The sequence below is a fragment of the Coccomyxa subellipsoidea genome (genome assembly GCF_000258705.1).
Source record: "Coccomyxa subellipsoidea C-169, whole genome shotgun sequence".
NCBI lineage: Eukaryota > Viridiplantae > Chlorophyta > Trebouxiophyceae > Coccomyxaceae > Coccomyxa > Coccomyxa subellipsoidea.
In genome coordinates this window covers 1383388-1406258 of record NW_005178029.1, presented here as the reverse complement: position 1 = coordinate 1406258, position 22871 = coordinate 1383388, and the positions used below count along the sequence as shown (strand labels likewise).

General features: G+C 53.1%; 9 protein-coding genes across 9 annotated transcripts; 4 read left to right on the top strand and 5 right to left on the bottom strand.

Moving 5' to 3' along the window:
• Window positions 1-180: 180 nt before the first annotated feature.
• Window positions 181-1129, bottom strand: COCSUDRAFT_30533 (14 kDa subunit of cytochrome bd ubiquinol oxidase). Its single transcript, XM_005645407.1, has 3 exons — window positions 888-1129; window positions 564-713; window positions 181-448 (listed from the first exon to the last, which is right to left on the bottom strand). Exons 1-3 carry the CDS (start codon window positions 1023-1025, stop codon window positions 365-367), a joined length of 372 nt encoding a protein of 123 aa, XP_005645464.1. The 5' UTR covers window positions 1026-1129; the 3' UTR covers window positions 181-364.
• Window positions 1130-1267: 138 nt separating this feature from the next.
• COCSUDRAFT_30531 (putative DNAJA5 protein) lies at window positions 1268-2780 on the top strand (the record flags this gene model as incomplete). Its single annotated transcript, XM_005645406.1, has 5 exons — window positions 1268-1541; window positions 1653-1746; window positions 1850-2006; window positions 2165-2389; window positions 2759-2780. Coding segments are annotated over exons 1-5 (594 nt in total), but the record flags the coding sequence as incomplete, so codon positions are not given.
• Window positions 2781-4333: 1553 nt separating this feature from the next.
• COCSUDRAFT_54276 (HAD-like protein) lies at window positions 4334-5899 on the bottom strand. Its single transcript, XM_005645405.1, has 6 exons — window positions 5541-5899; window positions 5355-5460; window positions 5205-5278; window positions 4952-5102; window positions 4786-4842; window positions 4334-4628 (listed from the first exon to the last, which is right to left on the bottom strand). Exons 1-6 carry the CDS (start codon window positions 5792-5794, stop codon window positions 4452-4454), a joined length of 819 nt encoding a protein of 272 aa, XP_005645462.1. The 5' UTR covers window positions 5795-5899; the 3' UTR covers window positions 4334-4451.
• A 3204-nt stretch (window positions 5900-9103) lies between these two features.
• On the top strand, window positions 9104-10058 carry COCSUDRAFT_54275 (hypothetical protein). The gene is made up of 3 exons (XM_005645404.1): window positions 9104-9362; window positions 9478-9555; window positions 9643-10058. Exons 1-3 carry the CDS (start codon window positions 9148-9150, stop codon window positions 9677-9679), a joined length of 330 nt encoding a protein of 109 aa, XP_005645461.1. The 5' UTR covers window positions 9104-9147; the 3' UTR covers window positions 9680-10058.
• A 428-nt stretch (window positions 10059-10486) lies between these two features.
• On the bottom strand, window positions 10487-11919 carry COCSUDRAFT_30528 (low-CO2-inducible protein; the record flags this gene model as incomplete). The annotated part of the gene is made up of 5 exons (XM_005645403.1): window positions 11506-11919; window positions 11303-11386; window positions 11048-11201; window positions 10792-10931; window positions 10487-10606 (listed from the first exon to the last, which is right to left on the bottom strand). Exons 1-5 carry the CDS (start codon window positions 11788-11790, stop codon window positions 10487-10489), a joined length of 783 nt encoding a protein of 260 aa, XP_005645460.1. The 5' UTR covers window positions 11791-11919.
• Window positions 11920-12374: 455 nt separating this feature from the next.
• On the bottom strand, window positions 12375-13841 carry COCSUDRAFT_43789 (hypothetical protein; the record flags this gene model as incomplete). Its single annotated transcript, XM_005645402.1, has 6 exons — window positions 12375-12578; window positions 12690-12833; window positions 12962-13148; window positions 13267-13442; window positions 13516-13626; window positions 13716-13841. 6 exons carry the CDS (start codon window positions 13839-13841, stop codon window positions 12375-12377), a joined length of 948 nt encoding a protein of 315 aa, XP_005645459.1.
• Window positions 13842-15018: 1177 nt separating this feature from the next.
• Window positions 15019-16252, top strand: COCSUDRAFT_48460 (hypothetical protein; the record flags this gene model as incomplete). Its single annotated transcript, XM_005645401.1, has 3 exons — window positions 15019-15558; window positions 15679-15807; window positions 15965-16252. The coding sequence occupies exons 1-3, from the start codon at window positions 15154-15156 to the stop codon at window positions 16250-16252; spliced, it is 822 nt and encodes a 273-aa protein (XP_005645458.1). The 5' UTR covers window positions 15019-15153.
• Window positions 16253-16545: 293 nt separating this feature from the next.
• COCSUDRAFT_25157 (CTP synthase) lies at window positions 16546-20344 on the bottom strand. Its single transcript, XM_005645400.1, has 11 exons — window positions 20064-20344; window positions 19809-19888; window positions 19633-19719; window positions 19316-19525; window positions 18923-19117; window positions 18605-18758; window positions 18296-18489; window positions 17861-18028; window positions 17502-17699; window positions 17075-17312; window positions 16546-16951 (listed from the first exon to the last, which is right to left on the bottom strand). The coding sequence occupies exons 1-11, from the start codon at window positions 20179-20181 to the stop codon at window positions 16848-16850; spliced, it is 1746 nt and encodes a 581-aa protein (XP_005645457.1). The 5' UTR covers window positions 20182-20344; the 3' UTR covers window positions 16546-16847.
• A 447-nt stretch (window positions 20345-20791) lies between these two features.
• On the top strand, window positions 20792-22800 carry COCSUDRAFT_43786 (mitochondrial carrier; the record flags this gene model as incomplete). Its single annotated transcript, XM_005645399.1, has 6 exons — window positions 20792-20798; window positions 20911-21045; window positions 21177-21482; window positions 21693-21847; window positions 22197-22415; window positions 22684-22800. 6 exons carry the CDS (start codon window positions 20792-20794, stop codon window positions 22798-22800), a joined length of 939 nt encoding a protein of 312 aa, XP_005645456.1.
• Between the last annotated feature and the right edge of the window lie 71 nt (window positions 22801-22871).

The following is a 22871-nucleotide window of genomic DNA, read 5'->3' as shown; positions in this document are numbered from 1 at the left end:
ACTCGTGGTGTGTATGATAGGCAATCTGATAGGAAGCAGAGACTGTCACAGTGTTATTACGGCTCGGACCCCATGGTGGACCGAGTTTGGATCGTAGGCTTGTTGGCTCGTGAAGAGTTCTCTGAAGCATGAATGCCCCTATGATTTCTGCGAACCTTGCATTGAAGATACTGTCTCTCTGCACTTCAGTTTCAATGGCTGCCAGTGCCTGACAAGGAATGGAATTTGCTTTTCACTAAGCACAGGCGCGTGCTCATTTTGCGTCCGAGCTTACAACATCAAACATGCAGCCAATTTGCTGCTGCCTATCTAGTACGACAGCAAAGGTACACAGTTCGACCAGGATCAAGACATATATCCATACTCAGGGGATACTGCGGTCGTAAGTTGTGCCGGTGCCTAGCTGTGCCTTCTCCTTGTTTTCTGCCTCCACTTGCTCAATGACATCCTGCACCAGGAAGACTCCCGCTTGGTGACCAGACTGGGGTGTACACGACACGTGCTTTACAGTAGCAGCAAGTTGAGGATGTTCTGCTTGAGCCAAGAGTAGCAGGAGCGCTCACCATGACATAGCTGTTGTACGGTGTCTGAACGGCCTGCAGCTCTTTGGGCAGGTAGACGTGCTTCAGGGACAGGTCCATGGCACGCTTCAAGCGCTGTGTGCGAGCATCGACCTCCTCCTGGGGCAGCCTCTTCAGGGCCTCGTCCACATCCTGCAGGAACAAGGAGACACTCTTGAAGCCCTCAACCTTGCAGATCCGAAGAACCAAGGTGCCGTTTTTGCCACTCCATAGGTATGATGACCTTATTTCTAATTGTACATTGAGGGAACGATGCTCAACATAACGCGAGAACTGCTTGGGCACAACCTACCCAGCTGAACGCACCTGGTTCAGGAGAGGATCATACAGGTCCTCGTATCGCAGACCGTGCTTTCTAAGAACATCGCCCACAGCAGCCTGGTAACGGACCGCTGCCCAAGTGAGGAAGGGGTCCAACACTTTGACGAGTGCTTTTGTGGCCATCAGTGTATTCCTATCCTGTGGCCGTCCTCCTGCCTTTTTCCTCCTGTGGCCCGTTTACGATACAACTAGACCACGCCGTGCAGCTGGTCCCTGTTGTTCAGAGCTCGATCTCTTCCGCTGCCATGCGAGGGAGGTGGGAGACCTAGATACATTAACGGCACGTGAGTATCATGTGTTGTGGTTACTAACTCATGTTGGGGAGTCTTCGTTTGGCCCATCCCAGCGCCATTGTTGCAATCGATCTCTTGTAAATTGAGTTGATTGCGGTATCAAACTTTCGCCTGCAAGGATGCGCCCGAAAGATTGCAAATCTGTTGGGAAAGGACAATCACTATGTGGTCCTTGAGGTATTTAATCAACTGACAGAGCAACCAAGTGATCTCTTCGTCTTTTTGATACGTTTAAATAGAATTCAAACAATGCGGTGCTTGTACGATGTTCTGGGTGTACCCAACGACGCGGATGATGCCCAATTGAGAAAAGCATACCGCCAAGCTGCCCTTCAGTGGCATCCAGGCAAGCGATCAAACTGCCAGATTGCATAATCATGCGAGATTCTCATAATATGTCTTGCCAATCAGCCATACATCTATCTGATGTCTTCAAATGTTGGACTGCATGCTCCAGACAAAAATCACGACAGGCAGCAGGAAGCGGAGGTGCGCTTCAAGGAGATCCAGAACGCCTACGAGATACTGAGTGACAAACACGAGCGTGCATGGTAAGATCCACCCTCTGCGTATTGCTGGGTGTCTGCCTTGCTTACACGTTCAATGCCATGCCCTTGGGCTAGTTGGTAAGTGGCTATGTTAATACAAACGCAGGTACGACAGCCATCGGGCTCAGATTCTTCGTGCCGATGGCAGCTACCAGGCCGGCGGAGGAGGCTTCACCACAGACGAGGCCGCTCCCCCAGAGGACCTCTCGCTGTACCAGTACTTCTCCTCCTCCTGCTACAACGGCTACAACGATGAGCCCAAGGTATGTTTGAAGCACAGCCATCATCCTTTAGACTTTCATTGCGCACTGGCAGAAATGGGTGTAGAAGGGGGCATTTGCTGAGGCTTGTACAAACGAGCGACAACCTGGCTAGAGCACGTAAACAGAAGCAGGATCAGCAGCATATTATTGCGGCGCAGGGCTTCTACACAGTGTACAGGGAGGTGTTTGAGGGACTGGCCAGGAGTGAGAGCGAGGCCGCTGAGCGAGGGGGAAAGCGGGGGCCGGCGCCCACTGGCTTTGGCCGCTCCGACTCGCCCTGGTCGGAGGTGTCGGCGTTCTACCGCTACTGGCTGCAGTTTGTCAGCGATCGCGAATTCGGCTGGGCTGACGTCCACAACCTCGCCTCAGCGCCCAACCGCAAGGTACACCTCAAACTCTTCCCTGTCCCTTCCCATCCCACCGGCGCGGTGCCCTGAAGTGCCCTGAAACTTCTAATCAAGCAGCTCTATTTATCGAGGTTGATGCCCCACAGCTGCCTGAACTTGGCCAAACAGTCAGGCATATCAGAAATTAAGCGTGTGACGCGGCTGGCGCGGGGCGGTACAATTACTGAGCACCGTGCCCACGGTTGATTGGGTCTTGCTTGGATCTGGCGAGTCTAACGAGGGGTAGGATTGTGGCAGCCTTCAAATGCAATTTGTCTGCAGGACGCACCTTGCCTATTGGCAGGAATGGCGTGTAATAATAATAGTAACAATTAATAATAATATTAACAGCATGACATGGTGCAGGTGCGGCGGCTGATGGAGGAGGACAACAAGAAGAGGCGGCGCGGCGCGCGGAGGGAATTCCAGGAGAACGTGCGCAGCCTCGTGGCGTTCGTTCGCAAGCGCGACCGCCGCGTGGCCGCCTGGCAGCAGCAGGAGGAACTCCAAAAGCAACAGCGCCTCGCCGCGGAGGAACAGCGGTCAGTCCCTCGCTCCCTGTCTCCCTGTCATGATGCCTTTCGCGCTACAGCGCTATAATCTCACTCCGGCATGTGATGCCTGATGCCTGCTGTGCAAATTGCAGCAGTGAACCAAAGCCTATTCAAATGGCACAGCTAGCTGGTTGTGTGATCTGTGATCCCATTTGTGTTGAGGGCGGCAGCGGATGGGGTGGTGCAGGAAGGAGGAGGAGCGGCTGCAGCGCATTCAGAGGGCACACGAGTATCAGGACGCAGCCTGGGTGGACGCGGCAGTGGATCACGAGGACAGCAGCGATGATGACGCGGCGTTCGTGCAGGACGAGCTCTACTGCGTCGCCTGCGACAAGTTCTTCAAATCCGCAAATGCCATGGCCAATCATGAAAGGTGAGCTGTCACCTTGTGTTTTTATGTTTGTGCCTCGGCTCCCTGACTCCCTTTATAATCTCAGATGTGCCAATCAAGATTAAAGGATGAGAATTGTAAGAAATGCTTGCAGGTCAAAGAAGCACCTGGAGCGCGCAGATGCGCTGCGAGCAGCCATGCAGGAAGAGGAGGATGCTCTGTCTCCCATAGCAGAATCGGACGCTGAAAATGACGTCAGCTCAGCAGGGGGCGATCCTCCCGATGATCTGGCGCCACCTACCAGCGAAGAAGAGGACATTCCTCGAGCATCTGGCAGACCCAGCACAGATCGGGAAGCGAGCCCAAAAGCGCCTCTCAACGGCCTTGACACCGGCCAACAGCACAGCACTGATGGATATGGCTCCCTGGACCAAATTCTTGCAGACTTGGACGCTGGTGCCCAGAGAGCCTCACAGGACAGGAGTTCCAGCGAGGAGGCAGAGACAACAGGGAGCGAGGATGCAAGTGAGGATGAGTCAGAGGCTTCCGAGGAGAGCTTGGATGAAGATGCCATGCTCGCCCGGATGGTGCAGGCGCATGCAAGGGTCAGCAAGCCCAGACCCAGCACCCGCAGACAAACGCATGCTCGGGACAGCGCTGACACAGATCACAGGAAAGCCGAGAGCACGCCACCGGAGCCGGTCAGCAACAGCACAGAGGCGGCTGATGATGGAGCAGAAGATCTGGCCAGTCCTCCTGCAGCAGAGCCTTCTGATGGCGCAAGCAGCCCAGCACAGCCTGAGAGCACTGAGGCAGCGGCAGAATCGACAGCAGAGCAGCCGCCAGAGGATGACAGGTCCAGCCGGAAGCCCAAGAGCAAGAAGGACAAGCGCAAGGCGAAAGAAGCTGCGGCAGCGCAGGACGGCCTGATTTGTACAGTCTGCAGGGCACAATTTGAGACTCGCAACCAGCTGTTCAAGCACATCGCTGACCGCGGTCATGCACAACTGAAGTAGGTTTTCTAGCATGCCTTCAAAACTTGTAACGTTCCGCCTTCTTGGCTATTCCATTACAATACTGGACAAGCTTATGCAGTACTTCACTCTTCTCTTCCTTACTAGGGAACAAAGGCTACAAAGGCTGAGGCAATTCCATCAATGTATAAACCACGGCATTACACCCCATTTTTGGGTCTGAGCTCAAACTTCTCCTTCAAGAGGACGGCTACATCATGCAGAGACCGGGCAACAAATGTGGGCACTTGCTCGCCCAATAAACCTATTTCCTCAAGTGAGCGACCTTCCTCATCCAGCAAGATTGTAGCCGCGCCCGCTCGGTTTCCACACACCACCTGTACAACATCAATCATCATTTCAAACAGGACCAGTGAGCTCAGCCTCGTTGAATCCTCACTTGACTGGATCATTGAATGCAGTATTCCAGGAATTTCCCAGACATCCTCAATAAGACAATGAGCTGTGAGGAAGACTGGTGACCGCAGAACATACATCGTCTTTCGCAGAGTCACCTATCACCACCGCATCAGTAGGAGAAATACCCCATCCCTGGACACCATGATAGTTAGAACAAGTCATTTCTTAGTCACAGAAAGGCAAGGTGATGTGGCAATTGCGTTGCAAACTGGATGCAGGGAATCTTGGCAGCTCAGCATACCTTGCAGATGTGAAGAACTGCCGCAGGACTTGGTTTATAAGGCATAAAGTCCCTTGCCAGGGCGGGGGTAAACGGGGGCAGCAGCTGGGACAAAAAATGCTGGTCGTGGAAGTATTGTACAGCTTTAGCAGTGTTGCGTGTCAGCAAAGCCCTGCATGTCATTTGCCAGTCTGTTGCGACCAAAATAGCAGCAACAGCATCATCAGACCTCTGGAAAAGATAGCAGTGATATGGACCCCAGATGGCCGACTACCTTGGGATGTGCATCGTGTCCAGAAGGGTGCATAGCTCAACCACCCCAGGATTCAGGGCCATCTTCTCAAGAGCCTGCACTGCAAATCTTGGAGTTTTGCACATGCAAAGGATCAATACAAGCAGTTTGACAGACGTGGGCGCTCTGTACCTCATCTTCCACCTCTTCAATTAGCCTTTTGGCTTGTTCCTGTTTCTCTACAGGCCAGCTCGCAATCACGTCCAGGAGGTCCCCCGTTGGTATGTTAACGCGACGCCTGCACAGACGTTCCAAATCTGCATCTCCAGTACAACATCCCTCAGGAATGCAGGAATGTGGGAGCTGAGATCAGCGCACCGCATTTCTGCAAAATCAATCACTGGCACGGTCAAAGTTCCGTCCATGTCAAATATGACACCTCTGATCAGCCTCCTAGCTGCATTCATCTCCTGCTGTACTATCAAATCCGATAGGGTGCGATCCTGCGATCTGCTGGTGCTACTTGCCAAAAAGTGACCGGCACTATGCGTAAATTTGCACTTAAACACAGCTTGGTTGATTTGCAGATTCAACTTTGGCCGACAATGGAGATTGCTAGTGCAGCCGAGCATCAACAGCGTTCCCTGTCGGGCTGGAGCCTAGGAGGGACTGCTGATGATCAACCAATATTTCCACTCATTATCAATTCTTTGGACTGTAGCTTATGCATTAAAAAGAGATGTTTCATGATGTTGGAGAATTTCCCTATTCACATGAATGGTTCGAAATGCTGTTGCAGCCCTAACAGCTGTAGGGCTTCCCCCCCGTTGGACCTACGCGGTAGCTGGCCCATGGGGGCGTCGAGGTAGCTTTCGCTGCCAGCAGCTTCTTCATTTGGACTCGAGGAAATAAAAACATCAGTATTGGATGCGACGATGTGACATCGTCATCTTGCAAAAGAAATTTGGAAGGCATTAGACGATCAAAGCTTGGCAACGGCCTTGGTCGTGGTTGTGTCCACGTTGCGGTGCTCCAAGACTATTTTGTTCAACTGCTGGCAATTTGTAAAATGGGCAACCACGCTTCCATTCCTGAAAGAGTGCGTTTCAAATCATGAAAATTCGTTTGATTCCATGGTTGAGGGTTCTGCGTGTCCTCTTTCAGTCTAACACAACATGGCCACATGCAGGTCTACATTGCAGCCAAAAGCAATGACATTGCCGGCCTGCAGGTATGACTACGCCGCTCCTCCGAGGAACACATTGTTTTCGCTGTTGTTCATGCCTCCAACGGCGATTGTTCTGTGCTCTGACACACCTGTGTTGGGGCTTCCAGAGCTTGATCAGAGATATCAAGAGGAACAGGAGGGGACCAAACTCTCTAGAATATCAAGATGAGCGCCAGTGGACACCATTGCTTATAGCTGCTGCCAAAGGACATCATGACTGTGCAGAATTGGTAGGTCCTTCTGCCTCTGTCCAGCCTCTTTGCAGACAGCCTGTACAGCCGTTGATCATCTGAGATGGCATCATGTTAATGGTGCAGCTTGCGAGAAATGGCGCCAGTGTTCACCATGTGAGCGGTCGCCCTGATGGCACCACTGCGCTGCACGAGTGTGTGGCCAGGGGACATGAACGCGTGGTTCATCTGCTCTTGCACTACGGCGCATCTCCCTTCCTTGAAAATGCCCGAGGTGAGTCGTGTTTCATGAACTGAACATGCTGGATTCGTGTGTACGTCTTGCTTTTCCTGCTTATCAAGACCCAGGAAAAATGGCGGATTTGGATTGGCGCAGGGCTGACCGCGATTGACGTGGCAATCAACAACAGAAATGTGGCGATGGTGCGGAAGCTGGAGACCCGCGCCCAGTTTCAATCAATGCTGCTGATGAAGGTGCCCAAGTGGGCCAACCTCGGCACAGAATGGAAGCCCAGGTAGCGCACCCCACAAACTACCTGCACGCTCTCCTCCAAGAACATTCCTGGCCACTGGCACACCTACATGTTATCAAGTACGATTAAAAAACAGCAGACGCGCTTAGCTGCATCTCATGCTGGCTCTGCCCCATTGACCATGCCTAGGAGCTAATGAGGCTTCTGTCAGAGATGTGAAAGATAAAAAGGGCGACGAGGATTAATGAGAGCGAAAAAGAGATCTAAAGAAGCAATTCAATGTCTGCCGTGCAGGTGGGTGGCGATAATGCCGCGGTATCCGAGCCCGGTGGCGCCGGCTGGCACGGAGCGGCTGGTGCGCACGCTGCTGGTGGCCTACAAGGGGCGCGACCAGGTGGTGCCCGTGCTCAAGGTGTGGCTGGACGGGGCCATCGCGCGTCCCGTCGTGGGCTACAAGGGCAGCTCCGCGTTGCAGTGCGCGCTCGTGCTGCACCGCCTGCACGCAGCCCCCTCCGGCGCCCACCTCACCGGCGAGCAAGGTGCGCTGCCATGTCCCTTGGTGGCTTCTTTGACCTAGGATTGGCCGATGCAAGCCAAATTTTACTTCTGAGCTCGAAAGCAGCGCAGTCTTGCCTGGACTGCTGCGTGAACCTGCAAACTTCTTTGCAGAGTCTGATCACGCAGAGCCAGATGTCTGTTGAGCAACTCTCTGACATTTTATCATTGTTTGAGAGTCACCCATGACGCTGCATCTGCGATCTGCTTGTGATTGGAGTGTTGGGGGGTGTGACTTAGATTTGTTGGTTGCTTGGGACAGGGTCTGGCTACACGCTGCACATCCGGCCGGCTGATGAGCAGCCTGCAGCCGCAGCCGTGCTGCGCCATTTCATCAACATCGTCAACCACAGAGATGGGCCGCTCCCAGGTCTGCTGCTCCTAAGATCTAGTCAAGATTCTCAATCAGGCATGTTTCAGCCAGTCAAGCTGTATGGTCTGACATGGATGCTGGTTTGTGCACTGCAGTAGCCCAGGCGGCTCAGCAGGCCCCAGCAGTCGTGGGGTACCCTGCGGTGTCCCCTTCCAAACTTCCCGAACCACCGCTGTCGATCATGGCCTCCGCAGGTGCGTCATGATCACCTGAGCTGTCCGTAAGCAGCTCATATGCACCTGAGGATTGCACATGCAAGGCAGATTCCCCAACGCAGTATTTGGCTGTGCAGCAGGCGCTGGCGAGTCTGATGAGGATCTGGCGAGGCGCCTGCAGGAGTACTACAACAGTGAGGCAGGTGGTGGCCAGCAGCCGCCTCGAAAACCAGCGGCCACTGTGCACTCGCATCCTCTGCCCGCCACTCCGACAGCGTCTGCAGAGCTCCCAACCTCAAACCCCCCTACTGTGCGTGCTCTCCATTGTTGATGATGGACCTCCATCTTTACTGCAACTGGCGTGACAGTCATACTTCTCTAGAGCGATTAGCTAGTCTGGGGATTTTGCGAGCAGCAGTGGATGAAGCAGATGAATGCTGTGCAGATTGGACCTGGGCCCCTGCAGAGCAGTGCAAATGTGCACTACCCGACCATTGTTGGCGGCATCCCTGGGGTGGGCACCAGTGCGAGCCACAACGAGGGCAGCACGCCCGTCACACAGCAGCCGCCCACTCCTGCGTAAGTGTCATTGCCTAATACCCTGTGAACCCGTATACTGATTACTTGATTGCCGCTCTGCTGCATGTGTGTAGTCATTTAAAGAAGGTATTCTGCCTGGCTTGCTTCTCTTGCATGTGTGATGATTGTGAACTGCTTCTTATGCAGGCCTGATGGCAAACAGTCGACAACGCCCCAGCAAGCAACTCCTTCTGCCCCGTCTGCCCCGCCCATGGGTGGCACATCGATGTACCCAACAATCGCCAGCCCAGAAGTGTCTTGGCCAGGTCTGTCATTCACACTGATCTCCCGGCCTTCAACCCTTCTTGAAGAGCTAGCCCAGTGGCGCCCAAAGAATCTGTTGCATGGCATTTCAAGCGGCCTGCTCACACCTTCAGTGCCTGCCTGCAGGATGGTTTGCAACGCTGTCCAGTGCACCCAGACCTCCAGCAATGGCGGCCAGCACAGCGGGTGACGGCAGTGCAGCCACTCCCGCTCAGCAGCCTGCTGCGCCCTCAGCCCCTGTTGCGGCTGAACCCCCTCCGACAAAGCAGAACGGCAAGCAACCAGAAGCGGCAGCGCAGCACACTGACTTTGACGATGACGATGGGATGTGCGTGGTCTGCATGGAGCACCCCTGTGAAGCAGGATTCCTCCACGGCGAAAGGTCAGCTCTGCCTGTAGTTTCCCGGGCTTCCCTTACCAAGATGTAGTGATATTTTCTGCTAAAGTTCGCAATGCAATGAGTGCAGCTGCTGAGAGACTGATGCATATGTTTGCAGTGTGCACAAGTGCTGCTGCCGGGAGTGCGCGCGCGCCATCAAGCAGTCCCAGAAGACCCCTCTCTGCCCAATGTGCAGGTGAGCCTCTTCCCTCCACAGCGCTGTTGTTTGCCAGAGATGCGTATGCCCCTCACATTTTCTGACTGTGTGCTGCCTGTGCTGCAGGGCACCAATTGACGGCTTTATCATGAACTTCTACTAGAGGAGTGGATAAGATGCGTATTGTGCCTTTTGGGGCGAAGGGCGGTGATGACATTCCAAGCAAGATCATGGCGGATTTGCTGCACCCGAGGCTCCAATAACATATTTGCCCTTTTGTATCTTGTGTACTTGCATAGCTATATGTGCATTGTTGTAGGCTTAGGTATAAGCTTGATTGACTCGCTCTGTTACATTCCATGATTTCATAGCCTGGAGAGACCAGCCACTGGCAGGAAGTCGACTCATAAGTCGTAATTACTAAGTTAGAGAATAGTCCTTCCCTGAAGCATTTGGACCAAAGTCTTGTGTGCTTGTGGTGTTTACCATCTTGGATTCTGTCAATGTCAACATCAGAAGGTGACTGGTGGAATCTTTTATATTCAAGTATATGTCCTTTGGATTTTAACACTGTGGCTCTGCATTACTGCTGCGCATGCTGGTGGGCTTCACGCTTCTCATCATGATCATTCAGTACACTGCTTATCTACAGCAATATTGCTGTCAATTTGCATCTCCGGATTTGTGGAGCTAGTTCAGCAATGTCGCATCCTCATGCTCACACCGTGATAGTATACTCACATATAATCTAGTGAAAGCCTGCTTAGGCTGCATTAGACAAGGACTGCAAAGGTCTATAAAAACAGCACCCTCTCTTTTTGCAGAAACTGCGCAGCATGCTTCATTGCTGCCATAGATAAGACTATTGTACAAGTTGAGTTCAATGAATTCATGAAGTTCAGACACGACAGGCATCCACCATCTCTCTGATGAGAACCTCACAAAAATATCCCAGACACAGCCAAAAAGTCTAGACGAGCAGCACTGCATTGATGCAGCCGTCGTTCTCTGGGTTGTTGGTGACCTGAGCGTACTTTCCCCAGACGACCTTACCACCAGGCGTCACAAGACCCAGCTCGCTCACATTCACCTGCAGGCAGCAATGGACAAATCAGAACATTTTCATGTCATCAACCTTCAACGCCTTTGACTGCTGTCTATCTCAGTGAAATTCAAGCGAAGTGCAGCGGCTGGTAGAGCCAGCTAAAGTACGCCTGATGGTGCACATGCCACGTAGGATGAGTTGCACAAACCCAGCCTGCATCGTGGTCGCACCTCAATGACTGTTCCCTTGGTGATCACACCAAGCTGAGTGTAAGATGCGCCGTTGGGATTCTTCTTGACGCCCAGAATTTCGAGGCAGAATGTGCACTTCAGCTCAGGGTGCGTCACATGTGCCTTCTTCATGCGCAGACCTGCGCAGCCAAAGTGTTTGGTGAGCGAGGGCACATTCCCACCATCGAAACACGGCCATCAGGAGATACACGACTGCGCATATTGTTTGGGCCAATTAGGTCTATCAGACGCTCACCGCTAGGCCTGATGAAACGCTCATACTTGGGCGGCTTTCTGGTGAAGCTGGGGCCTACAAAGGTGACCTTGGTGACCATCCGCTTCCAGGCCTTCTTCTTCCGCTTTCCAGAGTGCAGCACCTTGAACATCTCGTCCTCTGCCACTGGTCGCACCTGCGCACAACTACCCCATCAATCCTCTGCCACTAGTTGAGGAGCATATTGCAATACCTGCGCGCAAAAAACAGGCAGATTGATGGAGCCGGAGGTGTCACCTTGGGAAGAGGAACCTCCCACTTGCCCGCCTTCTCTTTCCTCTTCTGCTTGATTGTGTTGCTGAGCACCTTTGCGCGATCCACCTGCGCAGGCCACAGATTTGTATGATCAGACAGCCCTGCAAAGCGACAAAGCAATGCACACACCGCACTGGCTGAAGAATCAGCAGCATAGCTGATCAAGGCCAGAGGTGTTTCTGCACCTGTTCACGTTCCAGCAGGTAGGCAGGGACAGCGCTCTGAGGGGCACCATCCTCTGCTTTGTGCTTGTTATCCCGTTGCTGATGCATGGCGATCGTCTTTTTCATCGTCGCCTTCTCTGCATGCCTCTTCTTACTGTACATCTTTGCTTTCAGACCCAAGGCCTTCTGTGCAAAAGCAGCCCGCTTGTGCACGCTGCGGGCCTCCTTCTTCCTCTTCTTCTCATGGTAATCGAGCCGGAAGCCATTGCGCTTCCGATGAAGCTCAATGTGCTCGCCCTGAGGCATGTTGAGTGAAAACTCTTGTACTCAAGACTCCGATCAAGCCAGCTATGTGACAGTGCGTCCGGTGTTCTTTTCTGGCAGTGACTTTGGCACAGAAGCCTACTATATTCAGAATGCTGATTTTTGTTCGGTAGATCTCCTTCAAACAGTTTATGAAGACGGAAGAAGTCAAGGCGGCCAGGACCTAAGGAAGAGACCCCGGTGCAAGGGATTTACACGAAACCCTAATCTCTCTCAGTACATGCCAGTCCTTAAAGACGTTAAAAGTCAGACAGGATCTACGATATTGTTGCTTTCGACCCTACTCAAATGTGCTTGTAAAGTGCCTTTCAACCTGCTCCAGTGATGCAAGAAAGCATCCTCCATGACAGGCTCGCAGCCCACCGCCGGTACCGCCTCCGAGGCGTCCTGTGGTCATAATTTTGATGGTCAGCCTCAGGCTTTGACTGTCAGGGACTATCGAGACTCCTCAGCTCAATGTTGAGAGTCACTCGGCGCAAGAGAAGATGAATGCGACAAGCAACTGTGATCATGCATGCATAGAAATGATCGAACATTATCATAATAAGCAGTAGCGATACCAAATATCATTCCTTCAAGTTGATGCACATCTGGGCCGAACTTGCCTTGGCAGGTAGAGCATTGCGCTGATGGTCCCCATTGAACTCCGTCAGAACGCATGAGGTCTGGCAGTCCTGAAGTGTATTGAACACTTCAGAATTGATGTACTGGTCCATGTCCTTGACCTGCTGGAACATCTGATCTAAGTTCCTCTCCTTCATGGATTGTACCTACATTTGCACACAAGTTTGCTGGCATGGTAAAGTCAATGCGCCCTACAAGAAGTGAAAAACTGAAAAGAGGACACTTTCAAGGAAGTGAGCGAGAATAATGGGACTCACCGCTCTGAGTCTGGCGGTGTCTGACTGCTGAAATCTGCTGATCTTTGCTTGCAGGTTCAAGCAGGCTGCTGCAGACCTCCGATACTCCGCCGTCAAGCGCTGGTTCTCTTGCAAGCTCTTGCTCTCAGCATCCGTATACCGTTGCTGCATGCATGCAGAGGAGATCAAGGCTTGCAAAGTGCTGTCATGACTGAAGGCTCCTCATATGGTAAATCAAATGACAATCTGCATCCGCTCTGGAGCACACGAGGGAGTTGAAGTGTCGAGCACACCTTCAACCCAGACAGGGAGTCTCTCAGCTGAGCAATTTTGCGCTTCTGTTGCTTCAGCGCAAGCACATTTTCGGTTGTCTTCTCCCTTAGCATATGTTCGTCATTGACTAGCTTGTCCTCACCCAATTGATAGGTGGCGTGCATTTCCTCCAGCTGCAGCTCCATTTTCTGCAGCTCCATGTTGAGCCTATCCCAACAGTCACACAGAGCACGTCAGTCTACAAGGAGCACTGTCCATCCTGGCCTTCTTTGGAGAAGAGCTCTTAGTTCAAGCCAACTGCAACAGTGAGTTCTGCACAACTCACCGACGTCTGAGGTCATTGTACTCATCGTTTGCATCTGAGTGCAGCTTCTCCAGCTTCACTTCATGATCTTCACTTGTAGCAAGATACGTGTCGATGTAGATTTGCTCCTCGTCACCCAATTTCCCAACGATCTCATCTATGGCTTCCTTGCACTGCTCCAACAGGCTTCTCCGCTCCTGTGCAGAACAGAAGAGTGTCAGGAGCTCAACATATGTGAAGTGTCTCCTGCACTGGACAGCAAGTGTGCACAATGGTAGTTGCCTCATCCAGAGCAGCATCGATGCGCTCCATCTCCAAGTCACAATGCTGCCGCAGAGAGTGGGCGTGGCTTGCCATGCGCCCCAGCACATTGTCCACATCCTGCCAGACACCAGGGCCTCGCTTTGCTTCTCAGTGATGACCTGTATTCAAGTAATGGGGAATCCTGCGGCCATGCATCGCTGTCTCACCTCCGCATGATTTTTCAGAATCCGCACGTGCTCCACCTCCTTCTTAGCAAGGACATCCCGCATTTTGCTGATGACGTCGTCCTTGAGGGACAGCATGTCATTGCAGGCCCCCTGGTGCCCGACCATTGCTGCATACAGGTCTTGCGGCACTGCCATGGCCTGGAGTGCTGGCCAACGAGTGTCAAGCTCTTCTTGTGCCAACATGCTGGCCTCTGCACACTGCAGCACTGTCTCGCGAAGCTCCTGCAGACACCCTTCCCTCGTCACTTGTGAACATCATTGCGTCAGCCAATGAATTTGATCCCCTGCTGCAGGATCGCTCACCTTCCTTTTCTCCTTTTCAAGTCCTCGGCGTGCGTTTTCATGCTCATCGTTCTGCTGCTGTATTGCAGAGATGTCCTGGTTGATGTCAGATACAAGCGCAAGCACTCTACGCCTGTTGTTCCCAACGTCCACTGTCTCTGCCCATTGATACTCCTTCTCTCCATCTTTCGTGACTCCTGGAATGCCAAAATAGACGTTTGCATCCCCACTATGCTGAGTATCTGCATAGCCATAGCAGCAGAGCTAGGTTGATTGGCAGACCTAACTGTGATGGGCTGAGCTTCGCTTCGATGCGTGCCTGAATTCTACTGCGTCTTTCTGCGATGCGGTGATCCCTACCAAGTACATATCAGTACAAGTGAGAGTATTCGATCTTAGATTTACCCCAACATGTGGGCACTATTGCCGGCATTCCAGAAAGCACAAGAGATCCCCTTACCTGGCTGACTTCTGTTTTAATATGTCCTCCATGGTATTCTGCCCCAAAAAATCACTTCTTGGAGCTCCGATTGGCCTTTGCAATCTCTCAGCTGCAAATCTATAAATAGGTAGGGTTGGTAGAGAGGGTTCCAGACATGGCCATGACTCTTAAACAGTCCCCAGCATAAGCAGACAGCCCCTGCAGCACCTCCCTACAGTCTATATCCTTGACCCAGATAAGATTTCCTTTAACGACCCATATCCCAGGTCAGTTTCGATCCTCCCAGGCTAAGTCTTCGTTTACTATATGCAGCAGTTACCACTTCACACACCTGTTTTGCACTGGATTTTGACGCAAATATTGCAGATTGACTCCCAGTCTCCCAACGCTTCGGGTAACCTTCTCACCTTCACTTGTTCAGCTTGTCACACCATATGATGTATTGCATGCTGCTTTGTTTGTGTTTGGCATTTTTGGGGGAAGTAGGGAACACCGTTTTCCTGCTTACCTGACTGACACATGACTCTTAAACTTTCCTGAAACAATAATTGATCCTGACCCAGAGATTTATTTTTGCTGGACGCTAGTGCCCTAGTGAACCTTTTAGCAAGCCCTGGTTTCTCACTTGACAGGATGGGATGGTTATCAAAATAAGTCGATTGACGCATCCTGTTTGAGAAATCGATCGAGCAAATGGATACCGGTGGGCCATCAGGGTTTAGAAATGCGCCTTTGACAAGAACATTAGTCGGAGCTGTCTGCCTGACATCCTTGCTATGGCTCACTGGAGTGATCAAACCACACAGACAACCAAGCAAAGTCCTTCTTCTCTTGGCATTTCCTCAGCTGGGCTCGTTGATCTTCGGGCCGGCGCTGCTATATCAATTTCGAAGCTTGGAAAGGCAATCTGGAACGGCCAAGTTCGCAAGTCTTGTGGGCATGGCTTTGATGCTGCAGTACCTTCTGCTGCTTGTCCCAATAGGCAAAGAGCTGCCTGCAGGGCCATTTCCGTTGATATTTGCATGCCTCACGCTTTTTCTCATCGAGACTCCGGCCATGCAGCACTTCTCCATCTTTGGCGTTAGACTGACTGAGAAGGTGCGAGACAACCTCTGTGCATGCCTTCTCTTGCCCATTTGTGCTTAGATGCTCAATCCCAATATGATTGAACTGGGGAAGCCACCCACTAAGGTCCATGTTGGGAGTGCTCCTCGGCAGGTCTTCACCCAGGCTGCAGCACTGCAGCTCGTGCTGTCTTCCCCTCGCAGTGCACTGCTGCTGATGGCTGGGGGCACGCTTTTAGGAGCCCTCCAACACTTCAATTTCATGGGCATGAGAGACTGGAAGGTGGCGCTATCTCATCACCCTCCTTCTCACCTGCATGCTCTTCAACCATTCCAGCACCTTTGAGCGAGGGACAGATTTGTCACCCCACAGCAGAGCTTCACCTTCAGTGGACGAAACTCGAGGGAACTGATGGGGGGTAAAAAATGTGAATTCCCAGGTGCCAGGGGCGGTGTCAGGGAGGTTGGGCAGCCTGTTGGCGCCGCTGCTTCAGGGGGACAGGCAGGGGCACAGGACGATGGTGCGGGCGCCGCAGAGCGGCTCGCGGACGGGGGCGGCTGTGCAGCGGCCGCTGGGGCAGCGGGCAGCAGCCAGGGCGCCAGCGGTGGCAGCCTCTAGGGAAGGTGTGGAGCAGCTGGTGGCCATGGGTTTCTCAGAGGAGGCGGCGCGCGTTGCCCTGGCTCGGTCTAACAACGATGTGCAGGCCGCCACATCGCTGCTGCTGTGAGGGCGGGATGTAGATGTCAGCATGCAGACGCTTGTATACTTGCGAGGGTTGGCGCATGCAGGATGTTTTATTAGTATCGGTCAGCTGCGGGAGTCCCCTCAATGGTGTCTTGATATGAAGGAACTCAGTGCAAACTTTGGTGTGACAGTGGCATTTTCGCGGGTCACCCCAATAGTAACGGTTATCATCGGAGAGCAAAGTTCTACAAGCCATGTTGCACGATTGTGGGGTTATAAACAATGCGGAGTGGAGCAAAATTCTAACTAGGGGGAGTTGACATGCTTGCAGTTCCTCACAAAGGCCATAGCAGGCAACTACAAAACCCCATTGTAAATATGGCACTGCCCCAAAGTACCTCCGAGGAGTCCTTACCAAGGCTATAAAGGTTGCCGTCTGGAGACACTAACTTGAAGATCTTTGAAATATCAATTGGTAAGTTCACAAGGTATTCAAAGGAAAGCTGTCTTCTTTTGCGCACAACTCTGCTACCTTAGGAATAGCTAGGTGCTCAGTCGCATGCAGTCGGCAATACATACTTTATGAGAAAGGCCAGAACTACTGTTGGTGCCTTGCCTAGGAAGTATTAGCCTGTTCTTTAGTGTCCGCCATTGGCCAGAGGTGCGGCATGGATCCCTTCCTTAGACAAGAGGTTGCTGGAGGTGATGTGAGTCTTCCCTGACAAATACCCATCCAGCGTCCCTGCAAATCCATACACCATATCATTACATGCTGTCCTTAAAAGGCAGAGGAATGCTTGCGAGGGTTGCAATGCACATGAGATCCCACAAAGCTCACCAAGCACGCCCAAAGGGAAATGCGCACCTGAGGCGGCAAGAATGAGGCCCAGGAACAGGGGGGATGCTTTGCCCGGCCGCGACTTGAACTCCGGGTGGAACTGGCTGGCCACAAAGTAGGGGTGCCCCGTCAGCTCCACGATTTCCATGCGCTCCCCCGTCTCATCCTTGCCCACGAAGCGCAGCCCTTTCGCCTCCAGCTGCTCCACCATCGTGGGGTTCACCTCGTACCTGTGCCTATGCCGCTCGTCCACATACTCGTCCGCCTGCCAACATGCCCACAATTGTCACACCTCGTATGTGCGCACTGGGTCTGCTTTTATGGGCACATCCAATCGGCATTTGCCCACCTGCATATCTGAGCATCATGCACACTTTCCTGTGGCACTTCTTCGCACACAGTGAAGTATAGTGGATTGTTTCAATAGCTATGGAAAAGCAGTAGAGGAGGGCACCTGGTAGAGGCGGGCGGTGATGCAGTCCATGGTCTGCAGGATGGTTCTGCGGGATCCCAGGCGCATGGTCCCCCCCTTGTGAGTGGTGGACCCCTCCGGCATGAACACCACCACCGGCGTCGGTGTGGCCGGCTCAAATTCCGCGCTGTTCGCGTCCGCCAGGCCCAACTCGTTCCGCGCAAACTCTATCACCGCCGTCTGCACGCACAGCTTGTTGCTTTAGTGTCACGAACGGCTGAGTTAATGACCCTGTTGCTGAGTTGTTGCTAAGCACCAGGACTTGCAGAGGCGTGCACACCAGAGCACCAGAGGAGAGCAATGAAACAGGGATGAGGCCGTTGAAGTACAGGTGGCTGCACCTGCATGCCGAGGCAGATGCCAAGGTAGGGGACCATGTGCTGGCGCGCGTACTGCGCTGCCAGGATCTTGCCCTCCACGCCGCGCGAGCCAAAGCCGCCCGGCACCAGGATACCGTGCGCCGAGCGTATCCTCCGCCACGCCTCCGCATGCTCCCCGCCCTCTCCTTCCTGCGCTCAGACGCACAATATTCCATCACCCTTTTTCCCTTCAGCACATTTTGCACACATTGCTGTTGCAGCATGCTCACAAACATTTCCTGTCCCCTAATGTGTACCTGGCAAGTAATAAATCAATCCAAATTGCAATCGACAGGATGATGCCTTCCACATCATCAATACAGAGCTCTGTGCGCTGACAACAACATCACTTCAGCTTGAGAGCAGCATAAAATTTCAATCAAATTCCACAGGAGACATTGGGCCACGAACAAGTACCTTGGCAGCGTCTTCGAGGTGGCTGGCCTCCACCCAGAGCACGTCCAGCTTCCTGTTGGCTGCCAGGCAGGCATGCTGCAGGGCCTTGAGCACGCTGAGGTAGGCATCCGACAGGCCTGTGTACTTGCCCACCATCGCGATGGTTATTGTGTTGCTCAGGCCGTCCCACTTCTCTGCAAGCCCCACGCGCCACCCTGCAAAGACACCCCACACCATTGAGGCACTCCCTTCAGTCATAATGTGCTTTGATCTGTCATGCATTGGCTTTTACAATGCGGATAATGAGACTTTGTGTGTGAGCGGCCAGACCTGTGAGGTTCATGTTGCTGTAGCCGCCGAGGCCCAGGATGTCGCAGATGGACTTGTGCGCGCCCTGGGCCTCCATCATGATGGGCACGTGCCAGATGTTGGACACGTCGCACATGTTCAGCACATGCCTCGGCGTGACCTGGCAAAAGAGGGCCTGTAACAGCATACGAAGCAACTCACTTAAGTACCCTTCAAGATTCTGCTCAATGCCGGAAAGGATGCAAATTGCAATGAGCCTGGTCACCCCAACGGACACAGATTGTTCGTTTGGTACACAGTAGATTCATGAACTGACTGGACGAAAGCATGGGGGCTCACGAGCTTGTCACGGACGGCGGGTGAGAGGGGCTCCTGAGAGCGGCATGCGAGCAGGTGGGGGTTCATGCCGAGGGAGCGCAGGACGGCAACGCTGTGCTGAGTGGGCTTGGTCTTCTGCTCGCCCACCACGCCCAGCACCGGCACCAGGCTCACGTGCACCACGCAGAAGTTGCTGGGACCCACCCGGAACTGGAACTGCACGGAATCAAACCACACACCATCAGATTTCCATGCATTGTGCTCATGCCTCCTTTTAGCTCAATCCCCCACCCTTGACACAGCATCCTGCATGCAGGCTGCCACACCAAATTCTTTGGGCGGTGCATGAGGCCATCGGTTGAACAAGTTCAGATCGAATACATCACAGAGACATTCCATGAAGACAGGACCGACCTGGCGCAGGGCCTCAATGAAGGGCATGGACTCGATGTCGCCGACTGTGCCGCCAAGCTCAATGACGCACACGTCCGGCGGCCCATCGCGGCCGTCCACAGGGATCCCCGCCACGCGCTCTATCCAGTCCTGGATGGCATCTGTTATGTGCGGCACCACCTGGACCGTCTTCCCCAGGTAGTCCCCCCTCCGCTCCCGCTCTATCACCGACTGCACCCAACACCCCTTCTTCACCATTCACCGCGAAATGGCCCTGTCATGGAGCTTGCTGGACACCTAACACAGGACAAGGCAATACCAGAGGCTCAAGGACCCACCTGGTAGATCTTCCCTGTGGTGAGGTTGTTGTCCTTTGTGAGGGTGATGTCGAGGAATCGCTCATAATTGCCCAGGTCCAGATCCACCTGCCCATGTACAGACCACCTGTGACACTGCCGCTATGACTGTGCTTGCCTGGCTGAACACAGGAGTAGCTAGTGACGGCAGGCCTCACCTCGCCACCATCATCCAGCACAAACACCTCCCCATGCTCAAATGGGGACATGGTGCCAGCATCTGTGTTGAGGTATGGATCTGCACGACACACAGTATTCTGGTCTCAGTCACCCAGCAGCCTGTACTGGGCTCAGTGGAAATGACAATTGTGAAGAGTTTCGTGGGCAGGGCTCATAACAGGGTCGTCATAGGCGTACATCACCCCAAGTGAGGCAGGACAAGACGCACTGTTGCCAATGGGAGCCACGCTTACCTATCTTGATGGATGTCACCCGGTGCCCACATGCTTTAAGAATTACACCGATGCTGCTGGCTGTGACTCCCTTGCCTAAACCACTGACGACACCGCCACTTACAAGCACGTACTTCATTATCTACGGTGTGATGCTTAGCTGGGAGGACATCGTATTTCACAACGTTCTCGGCTCATACCAGCAACACAAACACCGCAGCATCTCGTGCAATGATTTAAATTACCTAATATCTATCAATTATCTGTTATACCAATAATACTTGCCAGAAGGCGCCCTGGATGAATTGAACAGCCGCTGCTGCTGCTTTCGCAGCACGCAAATCGAATAACCTGGTCCAAACCCCTCTGTTCAGAGGGATTACGTCAAACACCTCGCAAGCCCTAACGCGATTGGGACGCTCGCTGGATAAGCATTGAAAAGGAGTTTCTAGGAAGAATTTCATTGAAGACCACTGTCATATTGCAGATCACACACAGACAGCCATCGAATGTCAGCACACACAAATTAGTGCTAGTACAGTGCTTTTCTTCTTATTAAGATGTCACTGTCAGCCCGTCGCCGGTCGTTGAATAGCAGAGGAGACTGCACAGCAGAAGTGGACTTGGCTGACAGATATCATTTTGATCTCCTTAAAATTTTTGATAAGCACAGGAATCAGTCAGAAAAGCCACGGCCAAAGTCACGCGGTAAGCTCAGGAGAAGAAAGAGGGCATCTGCCTTCGCCAGTATGTCAGGTAAGACATCAGTGTTCTTGACCCTTAAATCCTAATTTCGTGCTCGCAAGCTGATCTTTGTTGCCTTTTACAGAAAAAATCAGTCCTGTAGACTTACCCCTGTGCTGTGCAGACAAGGCTCTGGCCGCTCCTTCCACCGTCAAGGCCAGCAAACCCAGGTATGTAGTGGATACTGAGGCCCCTACATGGCGGGTGGTCCTCGGCAACATCGCTGCCGGCGCCACGGCTGGAGCTGTGGTGGAAGCTGGTGCTCCCTTGACCTCTGTCACCTGTTTCCGAGCTGACTCAACAAGCTCATTTGTATTGTCTTTTGCTCAGAAATCATAGAAATGAGCTCTCAGGTAATCTTATCGAATGCCAACTTGCATGCGCATGCAGCCCTCTACCCCCTGGACACGATAAAGACGCGGCTACAGACGGCCACGTCAGGGGGCGGCCTGCGAGCACTCTGGCAGTCCGGCGGCAACAAAGCGCTGTACAGCGGCGTGCTGGGCAACCTGGCGGGCGTGGTGCCGGCCTCCGCCATATTCATGGGCGTGTACGAGCCCGTGAAGACCGCTGTAGAGCGCCGCGTGCCGGAAAACAGGCAGTTCCTGGGATCTCTGTCAGGCGGCGTAGCTGCCGGCCTGGCCGCCTCCTTTGTGCGCGTGCCCACAGAGGTCGTGAAGCAGCGCATGCAGACGGGTGAGACTCCAAGCTGCTGACATTTGGTTCAATTTATTGATGTCTGTGCAGACCCCAGCATCAATGCTTGGCCATTGATCATCAAAGTGACATCAGGAGCTGGTTGAATATGATGGTCATAGCTGATATTGTTGGCTGCTTGCCATGTGTCACAGTTGACAACCTTAAAGGTCGTTCAGGGCGCTTGATTATATCAGGACTGATCTGCAGGGGAGTTTACCGGCGCGATCAGGGCAGTGCAGGGGATAGTGCGGAGAGAGGGCGCGAGGGGCCTCTTTGCGGGCTATGGATCTTTCCTGCTGAGGGATCTCCCCTTTGATGCGATTGAGTTCATGGCGTACGAGCAGCTGAAGAAGGCGTACAAGGTGAGCGCCCGGGTCCCTTTATTAAGATGCTCTGCTGAATCCATCCTGCGCGGTTCTTAAGATCCCGCATCCTTGCCGTGCATTACGCACGGCTCATGGGGCGAGTTTGAGTCATGACCGCGCTAGAGCAGATGCCCATGGCGCCAGCGTTTTGCTGGCGTCAGGGCTCCCTAAGGTACCGTGGTGCTGGATCTCCCATGCAGCACTCACCTCAAGCTGGGGAGTACATTCAGAAGCCAGGCACTCTGTCCTGCATGTGCACATGCCGTCCTGTGCCAGGCCATGCCAGTTCACAGTTTTGGCAGTCTGAGATCTTGAGTCTGAAGTCTTTGGGTTGTGTCTTTGTTAGGCTTCGCTGAAGCGTGGCACCAGCGGGCGGACAGAGCTGTCTGCAGGAGAGACTTCAGTGGTGGGGGCGCTGGCCGGGGCAGTCACTGGGCTGGTGACAACGCCCCTGGACGTCATCAAGACGCGGCTCATGACGCAGGGCGTCAGCCGAAAGTATGATGGCATCTTTGACTGCGCCCGCAAGATCGCACAGCAGGAGGGCACTGCAACCTTCTTCAAGGTAAGCAACTCCTCAATCCCCTTGTGAGATATCCCTCGTGAGACCCTCTAGCCAGCCTGTAGGGAACCTGATTTAGCCTGGGCCTTTGTAAATTACTGGAGCCCAAGGTACCAGCTCAATCTCTAGATGGAGCATCTTCATTGGTCGACATGTGTTTCAGGAAAGCAACGCAATCCTTCTGATTGTGGCATGCTGAAGTAGCACAATTTTGTATTGCAAGGACTGCAGCATCCAGATTCAGACATGCTGAGCTTTTTTATCTGTGCAGGGTTGGGAGCCGAGGGTGCTGTGGATCAGCATAGGCGGCTGTGTGTTCTTTACAGCGCTTGAGGAGGCAAAGAAGTTGTACGCTCCCAAGAAGCAAGTGTCATGTTGCTCATCGTGAACAAAGATCCAAGTCCATTATCATTTCGGACGAGACTGTAAAGTCTGACAGCTGAATGAGTGTACAGTAGA